Consider the following 21048-nt stretch of genomic DNA (forward strand, 5'->3'; position numbering starts at 1 on the left):
GCTGTCCGGTCTCCCTGCCCACTCTGAATTTGCCCACTTAACGTAAGAAGGGCATGACACCTGCCTCTCCCCCTAGGGAGTCCCGTAGCCCAGGGCCCAAAGCCCCCCAGGTGCCAAGAGACTCAGGACCCATCTGCGGTGACCTAAGCCAGCTAAGCCTTCTGAGGCCTCTTGGTGTGACTGAGGAGCGCCATTTTAGGAGGCAGAAGTTACCATGGTGAAGAAATGGTTTTGCTGGAGGCTCTAACAGAGCCGGGACCAGTTGGCGCTGTAGCCGCTTCCTCCCCACAGGGGACAGGTGGTCTTGCTTCCCGAGGCTGAGTAGCATCCTGGGGGCACACCCACTCTTACACTGCCGGTCCGTGAGGTTGCCCGGCATCACGTGGAAATCTGTAGTTGGACCCGTGCCTTGCTTACTCCTCGGGGCTCGGGACTTGGCCCTCGGATGGGACTCCGGTGTCCTTTGTAAGCTGCTCCAGTGCTTGCATTTAGTCAGCGTCTCTGGTGCCTTTGACCCAGGCCCTGGGAATCGACCCCAGGTGACAACCGAGGACGAGCAAAGAGACAAGTGCTACTGGGGTGCAAGGTTAGCCAGAAGTGCTCGGCCAGCCAGCGACGTGGTTGTCCCGCCCGGCCCCTGTGGCGAGGTCCTCGTGCTGTGTCGCGCTGCTGCCCTCTTTCCTAATAGGAGAAAACTCCACTTGCCGCTTCCTGCCTCCTCCTTGTCCTGTGCCCGCTCCCCCCAGGCCGCCAGCAGCGCGGACAGCAGAGGCCCTGGGGCCACCCAGTCAGGTCACTTCTCATGAGAGAATGAGGGTGCCCAGCGGGGCCAGTCTGGCTGGAGGGAGGGGGTTGTGGCGGTGGCTTCTCAGGCTCCATTGCACCTGCTCCCTTGAGCCCCATGCCTCTCAGCTGCTGGCCACACTCCTGCCAGGAAGGGAGAGGGGCTCACCTAGCAACTGAGACCCCATCAGAGCCCCCACCAGAGGCCCAAATGGCGAGGCCAGTCCCAGCCGATGGTCTCAGTTGTTCAGACCTACCGTGGGTTGTGGGTAGAGGGACACCTTTGTCCTGGAGGCAGCCACTCCCCACGCCCAGTTTGCACAGCGCCGAGGAGACCTCTTCTGCAGGGAGATCAGTCGTTCGGTGTTGATTTGATGACTGATTTGTCTAAGGGCGTGTCTTGCCCACTTCTGGCCTTTCCAGTTAGGCAGTGAGCCCATGAGCACACCCCGTCAGTCAGAGGGACTCACTTTAGTGCCCCCAGAATCGGCTGCCTGCACCTCTAGCCTTGGCTGGGGAATTCAGTGCTCTGGTCAAATTTATATTCTCTGTTCTCTGGCAAAAACTATTCATTACTCTGTGTCACGGGCACTCTTGATTAGTTGAGGCTTTTAAAAACCAAACTCATCTAACTAGAATTTTAAATAAAAATTTGAAAAGAAAGAAAACCAAATTCGTGGGCATGCTCCTTTGAGCGGCAGACTTGGAGAATCGTTCCTGATGTGGCATCTGAACTACCTAAACATGGCCCGGGAGCTGCCTGGCCCTCGCGAAGGGGAGCCCCCCCCCCCCCCCGCGCGCCCCTGGCTCTGAGTCGCCCCCTCTGTGCCTCGCAGCCCCGAACAACCACGTGCTGCCGCCGTCTCGGTTGCAGGGCTAGATCTGCCCGGGCTGCTGGCGCTCCGGGTCTGCAGGGTGGACCCCTCCCGCTGCAGCGACAGCAGCGCCTGCCCTACGGACTTTGCATTCGAGGAAGCACCTATCCCCTCCTGTCCAGAAAACCTGCTCGCAGGTTTCCCTGCCTTCTCCAGCACTCATTAATCAAGGGAAGTCCAGCCTCCCCGCCTGGGATGGGGTCCTGCCCTGTATCTATCTCACGGTCTCGTCGCACTTCCCAGTTAAAGATGACACTTGTCACAAAGATGATGCCCACAGGGGCCAAAGCATCCACTGCCACTCTGTGTGAACGGCGTCCTCCTCAGCCTTTCCCTGTGGTGCTTTGTCATCGTGGTGGGGCAAGCAGATGTCCTTGAGCCATGTTCCTCAAACATCCAGTTTGACGGTGTAGCCATTGCCACGCGAGAACCAGAGGGTTCCTGCTTTTCCCATGGTCCTCTGACAGAAATAGGCCAAGACGAGGTTTTGACTGCAGCTGTCGCCTGCTGGTGGCATCACGAGGTGGGTGGGAGGTGCCAGAGAACTGGGACACCTGAGTTCTCGGCTGGACAGTCACTCCCTCATGGTGGCCTTGGACAAGCCGTGTCATGTCGCCACAATTCCGTTCGTGGTGTGAAAGGAGGATGTTGGGCGGATGAGTCCAAGGAGCGTTCAGCGCGCGGGGGTGTGTCGCGGGCGGGGAAGGAGCAGCGGCTTCCCTGCGTTCCTGCCCCCGTGGCTCACCTCAGGTCAGCGGGGTGGCCCTTAGCCCTGCCTTCTTTCCCTCGGCCTTCCCCACATGGCCCCTCGGCAGCGGGCGCTCCGCCGGGCCGGGGCCTCAGCGGCCTTCCTGGCGCGCAGCCCCACCAGCTGGAACGGGGTCCGGCGCTTCGCGGGCACTCACGGTGTAGGTTTGAGCGGCCCCCGAGCTGCGAGGCTGCAGCTCCACGGAGGGCCCCGACCCACCTGGGCTGTGTCTCGCAGGTTCGGCAGCGTCTTCCCGAGCCTCAACATGGCGGTGAAACGGCGGGAGCAGGCCTTGCAGGACTACAGGAGGTTGCAGGCCAAGGTGGAGAAGTACGAGGAGAAGGAGAAGACGGGGCCCGTGCTGGCCAAACTCCACCAGGTACCAAGAGAAGGGAGAGGTGGGGGTGGACGCCCAGCTCTGGGGCCGTGGCAGCAAGGCCCAGGTGTCGTGACACTCCCTCCCGCCCCCAACACTCACCGTGCCCCAAGAGTGGACGCCGGGGACGCCCGCAGAGCCCTGACCGCGGCGTCTTGCTCCGCAGGCCCGAGAAGAGCTGCGGCCTGTGCGGGACGACTTCGAGGCCAAGAACAAGCAGCTCCTGGATGAGATGCCGCGGTTCTACCACAGTCGGCTTGACTACTTCCAGCCCAGCTTTGAGGCGCTGATCCGAGCCCAGGTGAGGCCACTGCCGCCCCGCCCCAGAGCAGGCCGGACACTCGCTCCCTTGGGAGCCAGCGCCGGTCTTGGCGCACCCCCCCCTGGCAGGGTGCTCGGCCGCGCTCCGCGAGGACACCGGTGCTGCCTCCCTGCCCTGGCACTGCGTCCGGAGACCCCGACTCCGAGGCTCTGCTCCACTTTCTGTTCGGCTCCTCCGTTGCTCTGGTTCGGCCCCGCTCTGGGATAAGGTTCCTTTTGTTGAACGGCTTTTCCCCACCTGTGGCAAGAAGACAGCAGGCCGCACTGTCAGCGCCTGTCTTGGGCAGGCGGGTTCTTTGCGTGGTATGCTCAGGAGGCCAAGCACAGAGGCCTGCAGGGCGACCCCGTGCCCCCGCCTCCCCACTCCAGTTCCTCCTCTTCTTTAGGCAGGGTGCTGCGGGGGGTCCTGACTTCTAGCCACCTCTGGAGGGCTCTCTGAACCCTGGGGAGAGCCGTGCTCCAGGCCCCTGCCTGGGTGTCTGGCCACTGTGCACCTTCCGGAACAGCAAGCTGGCCTCGGGCTGGGTGTGGGTGGAGGTGCAGGAGTAGCCCCCGGGCCAGGCTGCTCGGGAGCGGGACATGGGCTAAGACCTTATCTCCCACTCCTCAGGGGTGGAAGGACACAGAACGTACAACTGTGCGTATAGCTCCTGCCCTCCTGGCCTGTCATTCTTCAAGCTGTTAACAGGGATTTCTCCCCCCGCTCGTAAGAGAGAAGGTTAAGGTGCCAAAGGCAAGACGTCTCCGCCATGTGGGACCTTCTAGGCCACGGCAGGTGCTCAGCATCGCGCTGCCGCCTTTCCCTCAGTTCCCCAGTGGGTAACAGAGCTAAAGGCTCATCCGCCTCCAGCCCACTTCTGCTCTTGGCCTGGGCGTCTGGCGCCCCCCAGTGGACACATTCCTTCCTTGCAGTCAACAGTCACAGGCGCCCCGATGAAGACTGATTCCTGCCTCCCCGGCCAACATCTTTGGAGGATACCCAAAAACATGGGGCTGGACATCGGGGCTCAGGAACCCTGAGCAGGACTGATGGTGGAGACAGAACTTGGTAGTGACCATGTCTTGGGTTGCTAGGGAGAAATGAGGCAGAACATGAACTTGCACAAGTGAGGAAGGGTTCCTGCGCCTGCCCGCAGAGCATTGCCCCTGGAGGTGAGGGCTTCCTTCCAGCAACTCAGCCTAGGCTGTGGAGGAATGTGTTTAAGGAGACCTGTGCTTTCACTGTCCTGTGCCACCACCACCCCAGCCCCCAGCGTGCTGCCCTGCCCCCTCCATTCTGTTGTTCACGGGATGAAGTTCCAGGGTGCCCAGAGGGGCTAGGGACACCCTGTAACCAGGCAGCGGGGTGGCTGGGGGGTGTTTACTGCCTCCTCAGCACCAGCCTCCCCCTCCAGAGGCTGTCGCTGCCATTAGTCACTAGAGAAGTGAGCATTCCTAGTGACTCAGCCTGCGCAGTGCGGCTCTGGGGTGGGAGTGGGGGCAGGGCGGGGGCCCGCCCTCCCCCAGCACTAGTCCGGGCCCCGTCCTCTCAGGTGACAGCAGGACTGGCAGACCTTCATTAGCTCCCCCTCAGCCCGGTGGAAATCCAGCTGCGGGAGTGTGGGAGACACTTCCTCGGAAGCAGCTGAGCCATGGCCCTGCCACCAAACCCACCGCTCGGCCTTGCTTGCCAGCAATAGCATTCCGGTGGCTAGAGTGGAAGCGGGGTCCCTTCTCCCCAGAGACGACTTGGAGCTGGAGATGACACAATTTAGGGTTGTCCAAATAGTGATTTTAATAGCATGGATCACTTTCACGAAAGTAGGTGTTTGCTTTTGGTCATGAGGCGGAGCCTGAGGCAGAAGTGGCCTCTGGAAAAAGCGCTGGGCCTGAGCGGCCCTCCGCCGTCTGAGAGTGGCTGGTGGGTCTCCGCTGTACCTCGGCACGCCCGCACCCCTCCTCCCCCGCTGCAGGCCTCTCCTGTCACCCCGGACGCCTACACACACAGGGACATGCAAACGAGCTGCTCTCGGAGCCCTGCCTTCCAGGCCACACAGCTGAGGCGGCGCTGAGCAGGCTGCTATCAGTTAACCGTGGGACAGGTCAGGAGGGAACACAAGGCTAGGGAGGGGTCACCTCCCTCACCTTTACTTGTAAGATCGATTCTCGGGGCTCTGGGGGCCAGCAACGCCCTCTCCCCTATGGACAAAGGTCTCTGGCTTCTAGCTCCGCTAAAGCAGCCTCTAGTCCTTGCCTGACTCTCTGGCTTCCCCAGGATCTTTGCCAAGGGTCCTGCCAATGTCCCCACCCCGGCCTTGGGCACTGTCCTCCTCCCCATCCTGGCACAGGCTGCTCCACCCCTCAGCTGCCTGGAGGGCTCCTGAGGCAGAAGCCCCTCCTCCACCTCACCAAGGACCCGCTGCTTCCCTCCTTTGACTTCCTGCCGTCCTGGCGGCAGCAGCGGATGTTCCTGAAGGGCCGGGGGCGAAGGCTTCGGTCTCCCCACTTGCCATGCGGCTTCGGGAGATGGGCTGAGGGCAAGGACGGTGACGGAGGGGCAAAGTGGAAACCAGCGCGCTTCACTCAGCGCTCAGGCTGAGCGCTCTGCTTGAGGGAACAGCAGCGCATGGGCCTGTGGGACGTCGTCTGGCCCCACCTGTGCTGCTGGGCTCGGGGGTGCAAGGCCATGGGGCCTGGTACCTGCAGGAGCCCAGCAGCTGCCCACCTCCTTCTCTGCAGGTTGGGTACTACTCTGAGATGCAGAAGATCTTTGGAGACCTGACCCAGCAGCTCGACCAGCCTGGCCACCCTGATGAGCAGCGGGAGAAGGAGAACGAGGCCAGACTGAGTGAGCTCCGAGCCCTCTCTATTGTGGCGGATGACTGAGTCCCCAGCACCCTTTCAAAGACTCCTGGGACACAAGTCACCCTCTCTGGTCGTTGCCCTTGTCAAGCTTAGGCTTAGGCGTCAGCCGGCCAAAGGCCCTCCCCTGAGAGAAGTACGGGGACAGCAGGGGCCCCTGCTCTACCTCACCAGTCCTCTGCGGTGAGCCTGGCACCAAGAGCCGCAAGCAGGCTGCCAGCGCCTCACCATAGCAAGAGCCCAGACAGGTAAGCAGGGCAGAAAAACTCCAGGGGCCTTCTCATTTCCAGAACAACCGTCCAAAGGGCATCCTGGCCTAGGGCCTGAGCAAGCTGCCAGCCTCCGGAAGGCACAGGCTTTGTCTGCTCACCTGAGGTCTTGGCCTTGCTTGCATGGTCGTGATCGCATCTACCTCCAAAGACCCATCCTGGAGAAGGCCCCCGCCCTCGCTGCCTTTCCACGTGAGACTGAAGAGGCCCGAGACACCGCCATGGGGAACAGAAGCGCTGTGGTTCCCCCAGGCCAGAGAGACCCCTCACTCCGGCCTCCCAGCATGACAAAAACTGGCTTAGCCCACTTCTGTCCCTTGGGTCAAGTGCAGAGAAGAGCCCCAAGCCTCGTAGGTTCCCTAGGAAACCCGACTCAGCTCGTGTCAACAGGCTGCTTGACCACACAAGATGTCGCAGCCTGATTCACAGGCCTCAAAGCAAGAACAGTGGGTTTGTCTCACTGGACTATTTGGGATTTTATTTTTTTCAAGTAAAGTTTTTAATAAAATCGCCAGCTGTTCTTGTGCTGTGACTGAGAAGAAAGGCGCCCTAGGTTTGTCAGGCTTGTGCTGCCCCGTGGAGCTGGCTGCACCCCTGCGGCATTGCCTCTCTCGCCCAGCAGGGGGCAGGGCTCAGAGCACCAGGGGCGGGCCCTTCCTGCTGCCCCCGCCCCACCTTCTAGACCGAGGGCTGGGAGGAAAGGGGCAGCACAGGACGACCTAGAAGAGGAGGAAGGGAAGAGCTATGGAGGACACGTGGCTTGTTTTTGACTTTGGTTTATTTAAAAAACAAAAAGCCAAAAAAAAAAAAAAAAACCAACTTTATGTACAAAGTCAAACTGAAACCACGGATTATGGAAAGAGGCGAGACTTATGGGGCAACAGGGAAAAAGGCTGGGCCAGAGCCAATACCACATTCTGAACACGGGGAGGTGCTGGTTTCTTCTGGCAAGTCTGGGGTGGCTGGAACACAGTGCTCTCTGGCAGACACAGCCCAACACCAAGAGTTCGCTAGCACGGACTCCATTCCTGCGATGGCCAAGGGAGACCCTTCCCCCAAGAACCTGCTCCTGTACCCAGCAGGATTTGTGCCGTCCAGAGGAAGGGCTCTTAACCCCCGCCAGACTCCACGGCTGTTTCTTCGGTTTATTGGCATCAGACCTTATGACATACTTGAAAAGCCTTTTCCTCCCGTCTTATTCTAAACTGGAAGAGGACAGGAGAAAGCACGAGACTAAAGGGCCCCAGGAGAAATACCACGGTGGAGGGCAGAATGACATTCGAGGGGTGCAGAAGGCGTTGGATTTAGTTGTCAGTGGAGCCGGGGTTCCCCCACTCATCCGTCCCACACAGCACAGACCCCACCCTGACGGCCTGAGCTCCTCTACGGAGGCTAAGCACAGGGGTCAGCCACCCCTGCCTATGGCTCCCAGGTCCTGCTCCAGCTTCTTTCTGGAACCAAAAGGGCTCTAACGTCAGCAGGCTCCATCGCTGACCTCACAGGGCAGCTCCTGCACCAGGCCCCTCAGTTGCTAGGTGCTGGCTCCTCCTTCTCTACCCAGCTGTCCGCCTAGAATGAGAATGAGGACTCGAGGAGGAAGGGCCAAGATGGGAGGCCCACCGATACTCCTCTCTGGGAGACCAGGCCGCAGCCGCGGCGAACCCAGGCGGGGCCAGGAGGCACGGACACGGTGGCCGGGCTTCCCGACAGGTCGCCGGGCCGACCAGCTCTCCCGGGGGAGGCTCACCTTCTCAACCATCCGCTGCATCTCCAGCTGCAGAGGGGTCAGGCGCCTCCGGAACTCCTGGAGCAGCCGCTGCAGCTGGTTCTTCTGGCGCTCAGCCGTCCGCGCCGTCTCCTCGGCCTCGGCCAGCCGGCTCCGCAGCTCCTGCATCTCCGCCGCCAGTGTCTTGTTTGTGACCTCCGTGGCCGAGAACCGGTTATGGCTCTCCTCTGGTGGGGGCAGATGGCAGAAAGACTGCTGCTAAGTTAAGCATCGCGGCCCAGGGCAAGAAGCCTGCAGCGCGAGGAGCGGGATCCCTCTTAGTCTCCAAGTACACGCGTCTGTGCATCCCATCCGGGCCAGGTCCCTGCGGCCACAGGCCACTCACCCAGCTTCAGTTCCAGTGTGTGGATCTTGTTCTCCAGGTAGAGCCGCCCGCTGTCCTGCTGCTCTGCACGCTGCAACAGGTTCCCCACGTTGATCAGGCTGCCGTTGTGGGACACCAGGCCTTTGTGTTCCGTGGAGGCGGCGCCCGGCTTCGCGCTTTTCCCGGAAGGAGGTAGCAGGTCCAGGTTTCCTAGAAGGGGCCATGAAGACGACTCGAGGAGAGGGTCTCAGGAGGAGAAAGCAGCCCGCCCTGCCCATCCTCCCTGGAAGGCGGCAGGGCGGCGGGACGCACCGAAGAGCACCTCCTCGGGCAGCCCTCCGTCCGTGCCCTCCTGGCGGCTGTACTGAAGGCTCCGGTACTGGCAGATGTTCTGGGTCACCACCCTGCTGACCAGCTGTTTGGCCTGGAGAACACACGCACCCAAGACAGCCCCTGATGAGAAGGCGCGAGCTCCTGCCCCGTGACGCACCGGCACCTGGAACTACGGCGTATCCCGAGCTACCCACGGGGGCCCGGTACGCGCACGGACGCCAGGGGGCCGGCACCTGCTCTGCACTGAGCCGCAGCCCAAGGGTGAGCAAGATCCTCTCCAAGTCTCGCCGATGCAAGTAGCCACACCAGTTGGCGTCAAAGAAGACAAAAGCAAGAAGACAGTCCAAAGGGAGCACAGCAGAGGGGTCCAGCTCCTTGGGCTGCAAGAGAAACAAGGACGAACAAGATTTACGAAGAGTTCTCTCGACAGTGAGATCACCTGGAATGTAGCCCTCTGAGAAGCAGACATGATCACACCCAGGCACCCCTTCCAGCTGGAGACAGGACCCCGGGCCACCTCCACGCCGGGGGCTGTCACACACACGGAGGAGCCGAGTGCGCACCTGCGTGAGACACCCCACTCGGATGCACCCAGGTGGAGACACTGAAGTGTCCTGGATCCTAGGAAAGTCCCGCTCCGCGAGCCAAGAACCACATTTTGTCTCTTGTCAGTCAGAGGGTGCCAGAAGTCCTACAGTAGAGTCTCCCTCCCCCAGCGCTGAGTCAGAGGCCCTGCTAAGCTTCACCGTCAGTGGCGCGGGGCAGCAGGAAAGAGGTCTCACCATGTCCTGAAGAGAAGAGAACTCCATCTCTGATTGGTTCGAGGCAACCGACCGGACCTCCGAATCCTCCAGCTTGGCTCCTGCTACAGGAAGCCTGAGATGAGCGTGGAGCAGGGACCCCCGGGCCCAGACGCACAGCAGTGACAAGAGAGCACCAGCTACAGAGCCGGCGGCCGCTGCACAAGGCCGGCACATACCGAACTCCTCTTCGCCGTCATCCCTCAGGAGGAGCAGCTCTGGGTCAAGGGCCATCTCACAGAGGTCCTCGGATGCCTCACCCCGGGGTTTCTCTTCCTCCTCTCCGCCGGAAGACGGAGGTTTGGGCAAAAGCCCATCTTCCTTCTGGAAGCAAACCAAGATGAAAACGGTCACCTGTAACTGCTAACAACGATAAGAGCCAACACCTGCGCACCGACCGTGTTCGGGCACCGCGGGAAGGGTTCTAGCTACAGTCTCATTTACTGCGTTCCAGGACGTGGGGCTCAGAGCGAGCCAGGGGCGGTTCCCAGGCACCTGGGATTCTCTTCAGGAGTCGATCTCAGTCCCTCAGAAGTTACGTTTACTCAATAGTATTTAGGCAAGAGATAGACCCACATGCTTTAGAAAGCGTTAAGAAAAAGGAGTGTTCGAGTTAACCACCGAGTAGCCCAAACACCTGTCCTCATGGCACAATGAACGGAGGCTTCCGTGCCGCCGCAGCGCGTCGGCCGCACTTCCGGGCCCGCTTCCCCTGTCCTCACACACCACGTCCTAGCTATGCGGCCGTGAGGCAGGGGGATGAGGAGCGGGCAGGCAGGGAGGGGAGCAGTAACAGAGCCCCGCGGGGCCCCCAGCACGCAGCGCGCAGCCCTGGTGCCCGTGCGCACGGCAGAGGTACTCACCGGAGGGGCGTCTGACTCGGCAGCTGCGCCCTCACTCTGTACCTCGTCCTTGGGCTCCTTGGCAGCGTCTTCCTTGACTGTTTCTTCTTCTTTGGCCGACTCCTCCTTCTCAGGTTCAGGCAGGGCCACCACTTTTTCAGGAAGGCTCAGCAGCATCTTATAAATCCTATAGCCAAAATCCCTCTGCAACATCTCCAGAAACAGCTCAGCCAACACCATCACCTTGTGGAAGAGGCAGCAGAGGCCCATGAGCAGCGGGAAGAAGGGAATGTTCAAGCCCTGCCATCCCGTGCGGCCTACTGCACAGCCTCCCCAGACTCCTACACCTACTTCAAAAGAGATCCTTTCTTTTGGCCTCCGGTCCTCCACAATACTATGGAGGGACAGGTTGACACAGCCCGGGCGTGCCATGACGGCAGGTTCTAGGGGGGGTGGAGGGGCCTCTGGGAGATCGGTATCCATTTCCGGCTGTGCCGTGGCCTCCGGATTCTCTGCATTCTGTTTAGAGGTGTCTGCTACAGACTCGGAGGCATCAGCTGCCTGCTCCGGAGGCTCTGCTTCCTGCGACAAAAGCCGAGAGCTGTGACCAGCTGGGTCCGGAGGTCAGGGCACCTACTCTGCCCACTGGTCTGCAAGGCTCGGCCTTACCCCGGACGCCTCTTGGGGCGCGGGAGCTGCCTCTGCGGCCTTCTGCTGGCACAGGGCCTCCCACTCTTCTAAAGTAGGCATGATGGTCCAGATGTCGGGCAGGTGCACCACCACTGTCTGGAGCCGCCGCGGGGGGCCCGGCTGCAGGTACTGAAACTCCGCAAAGCGCCACCTGCTCGCAGCAGAAGGGAAAAGGGAAGGACTGACCCACAACCTTCACAAGCAGGTGCTTCCGCTTCCAGTCAACACTGAATGAGCACCTACTGCACACGCAGCTCTGAGCACACGAAACAAGAGACTGAGTCCTCAAGAAATGGTTCATCAATGGTTCGACACGAGTAAGCAGACAATGACTACCCAGTGCTCCCAGCACCAAGGACCACTAAATGTGGCTGGGGGTCGCATGGGACGAGCCTTGGAGGGTCGGCTGGCCCCCCACACCCATACGCATCCCTACTCGTGCTCATGACCAAGACGACCATCTGCGAGGGCTGGAGGGAGGGAGGAGGTAGGACTGGGGAAGAGAAGAGCACTCCCAGGTCAGAAAGGCACAGGAACTGACCTCCTCAACAGTCTCGCCAGTACAACGGGCCCCACACAGACAAGCCTGGGGCGGCTACTCACCACTTGGTGCAGGCGCTCAAGTCAATGCCCGTCTGGGCTTTCGCAGAGCGGATGGCAGTGCGGACGAGCACCTGCGGGTCACCCTTGGGGTCGAGGCCGTCCAGAGAGGGAGACCACTCACCCCCAACCAGCACTGCCTCTTCTTCTTTCCGGCTCAGCAAAAACTGCAAAAATGGATCCAAGATAAAAAAAAAAAACAATTCCCTGGATCTCTCACCACGAAGCAGCCCACCCCTGGGGAATGAGAGCAGCAGGATGTGGTAAAGAGTCCTCCACGTGGGTTCAGAAGCAGGGGAGGGTGGATTTCTCTACCCGTGAACGGGAACTAGCCACATAACTTTTTCTGATGAGAACATCCTGAGCCATGCTGTCCTTCTGGTGAAATAAGCGCTATTTCAGCTCGGGGCTCCTTGTTTCTACGAGCTCATGAACAGGAGCCAAGCTGCTGAAAACCTGACAGGGCCTGGCCATCCATCACCCACGACTGCCTCCTGCCTCCTGGACTCCAGCTCTCACCTTAATCTGCTTCAGAGGATGTTCTGGCGTCTCCCTCGGCTCAGCCAGGTCATCCACAAAGAGCATGCAGCAACGGTACAACTCCTCCAGTCCCGGGGAAGAGAGCAGCAGGACCTGGGCAGGGGTGGCACGGAGGACATGCTCGAGAGCTTTCTCAGCCTCCAACCACGGCACAAAGCGGGCAGGACCCCAGCCCGCTCACCTTGGAACTGTAAGCGGGGTCACCGTCTGCAGGGATGGGCTCAGCACCAGCATCTGGAGCTGGCTCCTTCTCAGAAGACACCTGGATGCGGCTTGGAGGGTGGAGGGAAAAGGGCTGGCTCAGAGGGAAGGCCGGCAGCCAGCTCAGACACACAGCCAGAAAATCGGAGGGCACCAGGAGGCTGCGGTAGCGGCGCTGGAGCTCTAAGAAGTCACAGTTGGGGCTGGAGGAGGAAAGCAAGGGGATCCAGACTGAGCAAAGACCAAATTATTTTTTAAAATATGGAACCATGAAAGACTTGGGAAAAAAGGGCAAATTATTTTCTAATCTGGGAAGGAAAACATCTCTGAAAAAAAGATGGATGAGATTTGACCACTAAAACGTTTCAGCCTCTAATGGCAAAGTCAAGTCGAAGTGGGAAAGAAAAAACAGAAACACACTTGTAGTATGTGACAGCTAAGGCGGTCTTGATCGAAGAGGAGCCCACAAACTATTAAAAGGTTCACAAGAAGGTTTACGAGTCTGAGAGAAAACTAGGAAAACGGACATCAACCGGTACTTAACCAGAAAAAGAAAGGAGACTTAAAAGCCCGTGAACGTATGCTCAGTCTCACTTATACTTAAAGAAATGCAAATTGGCTTATCACTTTTTGCCTAAGACACTGACAAGGATCGCAAAGTTTGGTAACACAGCGCTGGCAGCAGCGTGGGGCAGTGAGCACTTCAAGCCCCATGGGCGAGAAGGCAACTGACACAGCCTCTTTGAGAGAACTGGCAGTGGATGTCCGAGTTTAAAGTCAGACCCTTGGAGCAGCTACTCCATTTCTAGGAACTGACCTCAGTAAAGTACTAGCACCTTCCACACAGACGTCTGTAGAAGGATGTTTATGACAACACTACTTAGGATGATTAAAACATGGAAATAGAGAACTGGTGAAATAAACGGTCTATCCATTCAGTGGACTATTGTGTAGGTGCTGAAAAGAATGAGATCAATCTAACCAACGTTAACATGGAATAAATTCTAAGACACATTGAGTGAAAAAGCAAAATATCAAACATAAGTACAAGAGGCTTCCGTAGATATTCAAAAAGACAGTTGTGTGCACGTGGCTATCAGCAGTCACGTTCTGACTGACGGGAGGAGGCTCTACGTGCACCCCTCTCCGTGATGTCCTGTGAGGACATGAACCTTGGGAGGCAGGTGGCTCAGCAGGGAACACAGGAGAGGCCCTGCCCAGCCCCACGGAGAAGAACCAGTGATGCCAGGAAGGGCAGTGACAGGCCTCTTTCCCTTCCACCTCGAGGAACAGGTGCCGGGAGGCTGCCCCCTCACCTCAGCTCGGGCTTAGGTGAACTTTGCTACCGGGGCGGTGGCTGGAGCCCTGCCTCTCACTGCTGGATGAATGTGGAGTCACTCCTCTGCCTCTAAGTCAATCAGTTCCTAAGTGAGATAGGTAAGCTTGTGGGCCGGGGTCCTCGCAGGAGCTAGAGCGCTCTGAAAATGATTCCAAAGTGCCCTGGAGAACGAGTCCCAAGGTGCTTAGGAGCTATACTTTGTGCCTGAGTCAGAAATGGTACTGGGTACCTGGGTTTTGATGGGTAAGCCTTAACGATAGCCTGGCATTCTTAGTTCTGATGATCGAATCACCAGAGCTCTATCAAGACACCCATGTCAGTGGTGCTATGCTGGTCAAAATTTGAGATATGGAAATTAAAAACTGTCGCATTAAGAAACAAACCAAAGGGGCGCCTGGGTGGCACAGCAGTTAAGCATCTGCCTTCGGCTCAGGGCGTGATCCCGGCGTTATGGGATCAAGCCCCACATCAGGCTCCTCCGCTATGAGCCTGCTTCTTCCTCTCCCACTCCCCTGCTTGTGTTCCCTCTCTCGCTGGCTGTCTCTATCTCTGTCGAATAAATAAAATCTTTAAAAAAAAAAAGAAACAAACCAAAAGGTCCTAGGCACATGACCCCGTACACACGCTCCTGCTCTTGTAGACTGTGTGTCATCTACACAAGAAACTGTTAGCAGCTGCAAGCCTCCTGCCCCAGCCCGGCCTCGCGGCTCACCTGTCCACAGTATAGGGAGTGAGATGGACCCGGTAAGGAGGCAGGTCGTGCCTCGGTTTCTTGGCTCCCCAAGGCTCTCCGCCAGCCCGCTGTTTGCGTTTCCTGGAGTCATAGTCATCGCTGGGGGTTGATCCGCCACCAGGAGGAAGAAACCACACTGTCACGTTAAGGTTCAGTGCATACTGGCCTAAGAGAACTGGTAACAACCGGAATCCCCGACATCAAAGAAATGGATCAAGAAGCCACTGCTAACAGCCGTATAACACATTGTTATAAGGTTAGTAAAATGGATATTTAAATACTTGTAACAGACCCACGGTGAGCAGAAAGACTAGTACACGACAGTATGTATACAGTAGTGCCTCAACTGTGCAAAAAAAGCTTTAAAAGACTAAAAAATAAAGTACTGGCGTGCCTGGCTGGCTCAGTCAGTGGAGCATGTGACTCTTGATCTCAAGGTTGTGAGTTCGAGCCCCACAGCGGGTGCAGAAATGACTTAAAAAAAAAAATCTTAAAAAGAAAGAATTAATGATGGACGCCTCTGACTGGTAAAGCTTATGAATAATTTTCTTTTTTGTATTTTTCTGAACTTTAAAATTTACAGCTAACATATAATTTTTTGAAATGAGAAAAGATTTTTAACTCATTTTTAACATGAGACACATATATGGTGCCATGCAAAGGATTCTATGAAGGAAGTTTTAAGAGACAGTTCTTGTAACAAGCCCTTAGCAATACACATTGAAGTCATAAAAACACTCAAACCCTTTGATCCAATAATTCCACTCTTGAAAATATTATCCCAAGGAAGTTAATTCAAAAGAAAAACAGAGATGATAAATAGTGGAAAAAATTCAAGCCGAGAGTAAGAAAACCACATCCATATCCAGTAACACCTGAACTTTTATAGAAAACAAACACGATCATCACACAGCCATTAAAACAGTCACGAGGACTACACTGCAGTATGGAAGAAACGTTTAATCACTGTAATCACAACGTAAAAAATAATTTGGACTCTAAAGTTAAAAAATTAAATTATAAAAAGTACGCTCGTATATAAAGACCACAAAAGAACACAGACCAAAAAAAAGTAGCAGTAATTTCTCTTTTCAAAATTATTTTCTAAAGGTCTTTAAGAATGGTTACCTGTAAAGGGAAAGAAGGAGCGAGACATTTTTATAGTACTTAGCTACATAATAGCACGCACTACTTCTTACGTTTCTATGATAAATTACTTACAGTATAACCATGTTAGGAGTTCAATAAGTAAAAATGGAAAGGAAAAACCTTCAGACCATTATAAAGTGCCAGACTGTTAAGGGAAAACCCCCATGTCTCACAAGAGAAATAAAATCACCTGTCAGTTCTTCCGGCCCAGGTACGGCGCTGACCACAGTCTATTTACCAGAAGGCCTCTGCTCTTCCTTTCAGACCCGCCTGCCTCATTGCCCTTGTCATTCCAGCCCTGGACATCTACATTCATTACCTTTAACACAAAGTTTTTCATCTCTTCTCTATCTGCCTGGCCCATTTCCCGGTTTATTAGCGTCTCCATCCAAAAGCTGCCTTCCACTCTCGCCTTTCCGGGATGTCAGCGCTTCCACGCTTCTAACAGTCATTCTGACAGCTGTCTTCAGCTCGCCCACAACTGGAGTGAACTCTTCAGTAAATGCTGTCCACCCTAGTGCCAGTGGATGTCCCACTGAAGCCTGGAATTCAATGGCCAGTTTTCTCTCCTTATTGGGACTCGGCAGGAACACATGAGAAGCAGTACCAGTGGGAGACATCTCGGGAACCTCAGCAGGAGACTGAGATGGCATCCCACTGGACACGCCTGTCCAAAAACCTCAGCAGTTCAGTACCGGCAGTTGAACGGAGACACTGTTACCTCCGTCCCAAAGACTGAAATTCAAAATAAAACTTGGCTTCCGGCCAAAACACTCAAGTAGCTAGACTCCTTTGTAAATTGTTGTTCTCCCAGAGTGACCTAACTCCAACTGCCCCCTTTCCTACTTCGCAGATTCTCTGTACTGACTGACGGTGGTACCTCCCAGCCGGCGCGAACGTCTCCTTTCTCTGGGAGCCATGACACCAAAGCACTATGGCCAAAGTAATGTAACGCAAGCCTTGCACAGGGCTTGGCATGTCCGGGACAATCAAATACACGTGACTGTACAGAAAGACTGAATATGAACCTAGAGCAGAAAGTCAATAGCAACCACTGATTTCCACCCGGGCTACACTATCCCTCAGGACACTGGCTGTGATTCGGTGATGATGCCTTTAATAAGCTCACAGGATGTGAGAGGTGGAAAGTCCTTGGAAACTGAAGACCAGGAAGACGCACAGGACAAGGGGTGTAGGTGTACGCAGAGCATATACCGGTGATTTGAGAACAGAACAAGGTGTTTGAAGTAGTGGAGGCACGGTGGACAACAATCCCAGACCACAGAACCATTCTCCTAGTCAGAATTCCTAATGACCTAGCCCAAGGGAACAAACACCAGCTTCAGCAGACTAGCTGCCTCCCTTTGCCTAACTTGTTCTCGGAGTTACTCCACGCTCCTTCTAAGAGTTCACACTGGATTTCGTTCTCAGCCCTCGTCATGAAATAATCTACTGGCATCTGGAAATAGGGGGTTGTTTCCTTATCAGTACAGTTCTCACTTCAAAAAAGAACCTGAACATGAGAGAATTTTCTGGAGTGATGTTTTAGATCGTAACTGGGGTGAGGGCTATGTGCAATTTTCCATGTCAAAATTGCCCGGCTGAGATTTGTGCATTTCAACCTATACACTATTTGCGATAAAATTTTTAATCTTAAAAAAAACCACCACCACCACCACCAAGTACAAGGCAGGGAGTAGATAGATGGAGGGAGAGATGAAAAAGAATGGAAGATGTTGATACTTATTGAAGCTAGGGGGTGGGTACATGAGGGTTCATCATCCTTTTCTGTTTGCTTTGCTTATATCTGCAATTTTCCCTAATAAAAAATTAAAATGAGGACCGACAGAAGAACTAAAACCAGCCTTAAGCAAACTAATCCCGAGCTTAACTCCTAGAGATATAAGCAAAACGTTTTAGGAGGAGAGTAAGGCAAGAGAAGGAACACGTCAGCTGGAGAGACTAGGCAGCATGCTCCCGGCAGTACCCAAAACTCTCAGAGGATACAGGATGGCCTAGAACACCCCCAAAGTCCCAAATCCACCATGCCGGCTACACATGGGCCAGGAAGCTATCTACACGTTCCAGGCACGGGCCTGGACTACTGGGCAGAGTGCAACCCCACAGATTCTAATGCTACACTGATGCGTACAATGTATAGAAAGAAACGTTTTATACTAGAAATTAAAACATACGCTGCAAAGCTACATGTTTTGGACAATTACTATTTCTGGATAGTTTTGATTTTTGGCATTTCAGTCTTAAGGACTAGAAATAAAAGAGCAAATTATAAAATTCAATATGGCATTTTGAAAGACAAACTGTATCAAATCCCTGCTTGCTGAACCAGTTTATAAAGTTCTAATATTCGCATATACATCTCAGCGTGTCGGCCTATTTCAGGGGAAAGGGCCCAGGATCTAGTTGCAGAAAGAGAATGTTGGTGTAGGGGTGGCAAAGAGACACTGCTCCTAGAGACAAATAAAATATCTTCCCTGTTTGATCATTCTCTTACCTTCGGCCTTGATCCAATCGACCGTGAGGGCCCCGAGCAGGAAATCTGTTCAGGTGGCTCAGATGAAGTGTGTGGGATGTTTGGAAGAGACTGAGAGCTACAGAGAAGAAATGGCTGGTGACTCAAAAACCCTACATATCTGCCCAACTTCCCTGTCCCTTTCCTCCAGTGACAGCAGTACCCACTTCTATTCTGAGAGCAACCACCTGAGAGTTACAGGCCCATTCATCCAGAGTACCCCCATAAAGCCACACCCCAACATCCATGCCACTGGTACGCACGCTTCTGAGGAAAGAGCGGGGGAATCCGGTGAGGCTGGAAGATCAGCTGGGGCTGAGCTCCCAGAATCCCTTGCTTCTGGCCCAGGGCTGCCACATGGAGAAGGGGAGGTGCTGGGGACTTCAGCAGGGGCTGCAGGACAGTAACCAGGAAATTCAGGGCATCCGGAGGCTGATTTGCTCACTATCTTGGAAAGATGCAGCCCCGCCCCTCGACAAAAGTAAAGTTTTTGCCCAGCTTTCAGGGCACTGGGGCTTCCCTCCCTCCCCTTTCCAATGCACACGCCGGAAAGACGAATACCTGGTTGGAGAGCGTTTGCACCTTGACAGCATTCCAGGGCACTGCCTGGCCTGGGTTGTATGCAGCCTTCACCAGCACCTTCTCACCCAGCTGGGGCAGCCGGCCCTTCACCACACTGCCAGCACACAAGCCAAGAGACCCAGTCAGGAGAGAGACCCTGGCCAAGCCACCTTGACTGCCCCTAGGAGGCCCTGCCCATCAAGATTTCGCACACCTTGCATAAAAACAGCAAAGCAATGGCTTCAGAGGGGCCCCACCAGCACGGTGACAGAACTGAATTCAACAAGCATTCAAGGGACTGACCTCAAGCCTACCTTAGCTGAAAAAAGACCTCTTCATCCACCACCCCGAAGTAGTCATGCAAGCTGGTAACAATGCCAGTGAAGACCCGCTGCTTCTCCCCACCCTGTAAGAGAATAGTGCAGTCTGAAAGTAACAGAGCATTTGTCCACGCTCTGCCGTTAGCATCTCATCTCCAGCCAAACCCCAGCCAGCTTCAACAAAGTATGGCATCAAGATTCACAGGAAGGAGGCACACACGTGTAACAGTCATTATCTGCTGCAAGGAGGAGGAAGAGATCACACTGATTCTTAGGTCACAAGCTTCTTCTAGGATTTCCAGTTCTTTAATTCCAAGAAGCACCCGAAAGATTTCCCTAGAGCCAGAACTTAGGACTCCCCAGTCAGATGTCTAGTCACCTCCATCCCGTCCCAGGAGCACCAGGAGGATGAACACAGCGATGCAAGAATGAACGCACCAGACACCCCTGCATGCTGTGGCAGTCTCAAGCGCTGAAACTCACTAGAAAAAATGCCCAACCTACCTGAAGGTGCCTGGCATTTTGGGACAGGTCTGTGGCCACAGGAGGAGTGAGCAAACCAGGAGGAGGACCCAGAAGAGATGTTGAAGCTGCGCCTATGTGGACAGAGAGGCAATCTCTAGGACCTGCATCTACCATTTTGAGCACTAGAGTCAGACAGAAGATATGGTAGACCCAAAGGGCAAAGACTCCAAGCAATTCCTCCACAGGGTTTCACTTGCCCCCACTGTGCTCATCTCCTATTTTCCTATGAAACGTTGGCAGCAAATTGCACTCCACCAGGGAAACCCCAAAAGCCACATTTTAAAAGACTAATCCAAAGCACATAATACCCAGTATGAGGCCAAATAGGGATAAAGGTGATCACCTGAGAAGTTGCGTCCCCCTGGAAGCGGGTTGATCCGCTGGCGCTTAAACTGGGACATTGGGAATGCTGTCCTCTTTCAGAGTCTTAGAAAAAAAACCTTTAATTGGAAAAGAAAGAAGTTAACAGCTCAGAGGGAAATTCTCCATCGACCCCCAAAAACTAACTGAGGATCTTAATGAAGGGTTCGCAGAATGAATGGAGGACATGGAGAGAACATAAAGAGCAGGAAATGCAAAAATTACATTGTTCCTGTTTGCCCTTACAGTAAGTTAGTGGTGGGTGATACTGTCAAGCTATTGTAAAGAAGAGGAAACTGGAGCTCACAGAGACTGAGACTTGCCCAGGGTCACATCACCAGTTAGTGACAAAACTGAGACTCGCACCCAGGTCGCCAACAACTTAGCGCTCTTCTCACGATGCCACACCACCCGCAGATGCTTGGGGAGAGTGGGGGATTGGAAAGGCCCCCAGTGACATTCATTCATTCAAATACATCCGCCAAAATGCTCCACGCAAGGCCCGGAAAAATGGAGGAGGCTGGTGCCGGAGAAGAGAAGGTGTGGGCCCTCTCCCCGGAAGCCCGGCCCGTTGTTCCCCGGACGGGCTGGTGGGAAGGTAGCCCCGTGGCCCCGCCGAACGCGAATCCGGCAGCGCGCCCGCCCGCCCTCCTGCTCCCGTGTTCCCTGGGGCCTCCGCTCCCGCCTCAGCAGCCGCCGGCACCGGGCCTCCCGGGCCGGACCGCGGCGGGGCCACCGTGGGAGGACGAAGGCGCGCGGTTTCTCCTCCTCCCGCCCGCCCCCAGGGCCGAGGCCGTTGCCAGGGAGACGGGACTTGCAGTCCGAAGGGGGGCTCGGCCCCTTCCGCGCCCCGTGCATCTTTGCTGCCCGGCCCTCGCAGCCCCTCGGCCGGGGGAGGGGCGAAGGGGCAGAGGGGCAGCGGGGGGCCCCCCAACCCACCTGCGGGCCAGGGCCGCGACACCGGGGGGACAAAGACACCCGGAACCACCACAGCCGCTGCTGCCGCCACCACCGGAAGCGCCTCTCCGGAAGCGCGACCACTGGTCGGAAGCTGCCACTCTCCCGGATATGGTCCCTCCCTCCTCTCCACCGACTTCTCCCTTCCCCCACGCCGGCCTGCCATCCCGCTCCAACTGTGGAACGGAAGTGCGCCTTCCCCGATCGGATGCGCGTTAGGAAGCTGGGCCTCGGCGGTGTCCCCGCTTAACTGTCCCATTAG

At 55.9% G+C, this 21048-nt stretch overlaps 2 protein-coding genes across 9 annotated transcripts in view; one reads left to right on the forward strand and one right to left on the reverse strand.

Annotated features, from left to right (window-relative positions):
* BIN3 (bridging integrator 3) overlaps positions 1-6723 on the forward strand; it is a 42007-nt gene extending 35284 nt beyond the window's left edge. For 4 of the 6 annotated variants that reach the window (XM_057310212.1, XM_057310209.1, XM_057310211.1 and 1 more), the window contains 2 exons: positions 2644-2785; positions 2949-6723. In XM_057310212.1, the coding sequence (XP_057166195.1) occupies positions 2644-2785; positions 2949-3311 (505 nt within the window). In that variant the 3' untranslated portion in view covers positions 3312-6723. The remainder of the gene's footprint in view (positions 1-2643; positions 2786-2948) is intronic. The other 2 variants (XM_026519009.4, XM_057310214.1) reach the window with 1 other exon arrangement.
* A 250-nt stretch (positions 6724-6973) lies between these two features.
* On the reverse strand, positions 6974-20998 carry CCAR2 (cell cycle and apoptosis regulator 2). Of its 3 annotated transcripts, none has more exons than XM_026518999.3 (21): positions 20769-20998; positions 19813-19909; positions 19449-19540; positions 18939-19030; positions 18625-18739; positions 18327-18456; positions 18046-18142; positions 14361-14480; positions 12290-12512; positions 12088-12201; positions 11572-11735; positions 10948-11119; positions 10630-10860; positions 10300-10521; positions 9616-9760; positions 9419-9501; positions 8870-9016; positions 8616-8727; positions 8325-8513; positions 7961-8166; positions 6974-7782 (listed from the first exon to the last, which is right to left on the reverse strand). In XM_026518999.3, exons 2-21 carry the CDS (start codon positions 19868-19870, stop codon positions 7738-7740), a joined length of 2757 nt encoding a protein of 918 aa, XP_026374784.1. In that variant the 5' UTR covers positions 19871-19909; positions 20769-20998; the 3' UTR covers positions 6974-7737. The 3 variants fall into 3 exon arrangements, with proteins under 3 accessions (XP_026374784.1, XP_044247121.1, XP_057166187.1); XM_044391186.3 differs by having other exon boundaries at positions 9419-9498; positions 20769-20982; XM_057310204.1 differs by lacking the exon at positions 20769-20998 and adding an exon at positions 20196-20281.
* Between the last annotated feature and the right edge of the window lie 50 nt (positions 20999-21048).

Source organism: Ursus arctos, unplaced genomic scaffold, assembly GCF_023065955.2.
Source record: "Ursus arctos isolate Adak ecotype North America unplaced genomic scaffold, UrsArc2.0 scaffold_11, whole genome shotgun sequence".
Classification (NCBI taxonomy): Eukaryota; Metazoa; Chordata; class Mammalia; order Carnivora; family Ursidae; genus Ursus; species Ursus arctos.

Coding starts and splice junctions, on each gene's coding strand:
- CCAR2 (XM_026518999.3), bottom strand. CDS start 19,870: ATGTCCCAGTTTAAGCGCCAGCGGATCAACCCGCTTCCAGGGGGACGC. Junction 19,031..19,448: donor AAAATGCCAGGCACCTTCAG/GTAGGTTGGGCA, acceptor ATTCTCTTACAG/GGTGGGGAGAAGCAGCGGGT. Junction 12,513..14,360: donor ACTCCCTATACTGTGGACAG/GTGAGCCGCGAG, acceptor TTCCTCCTCCAG/CCCCAACTGTGACTTCTTAG.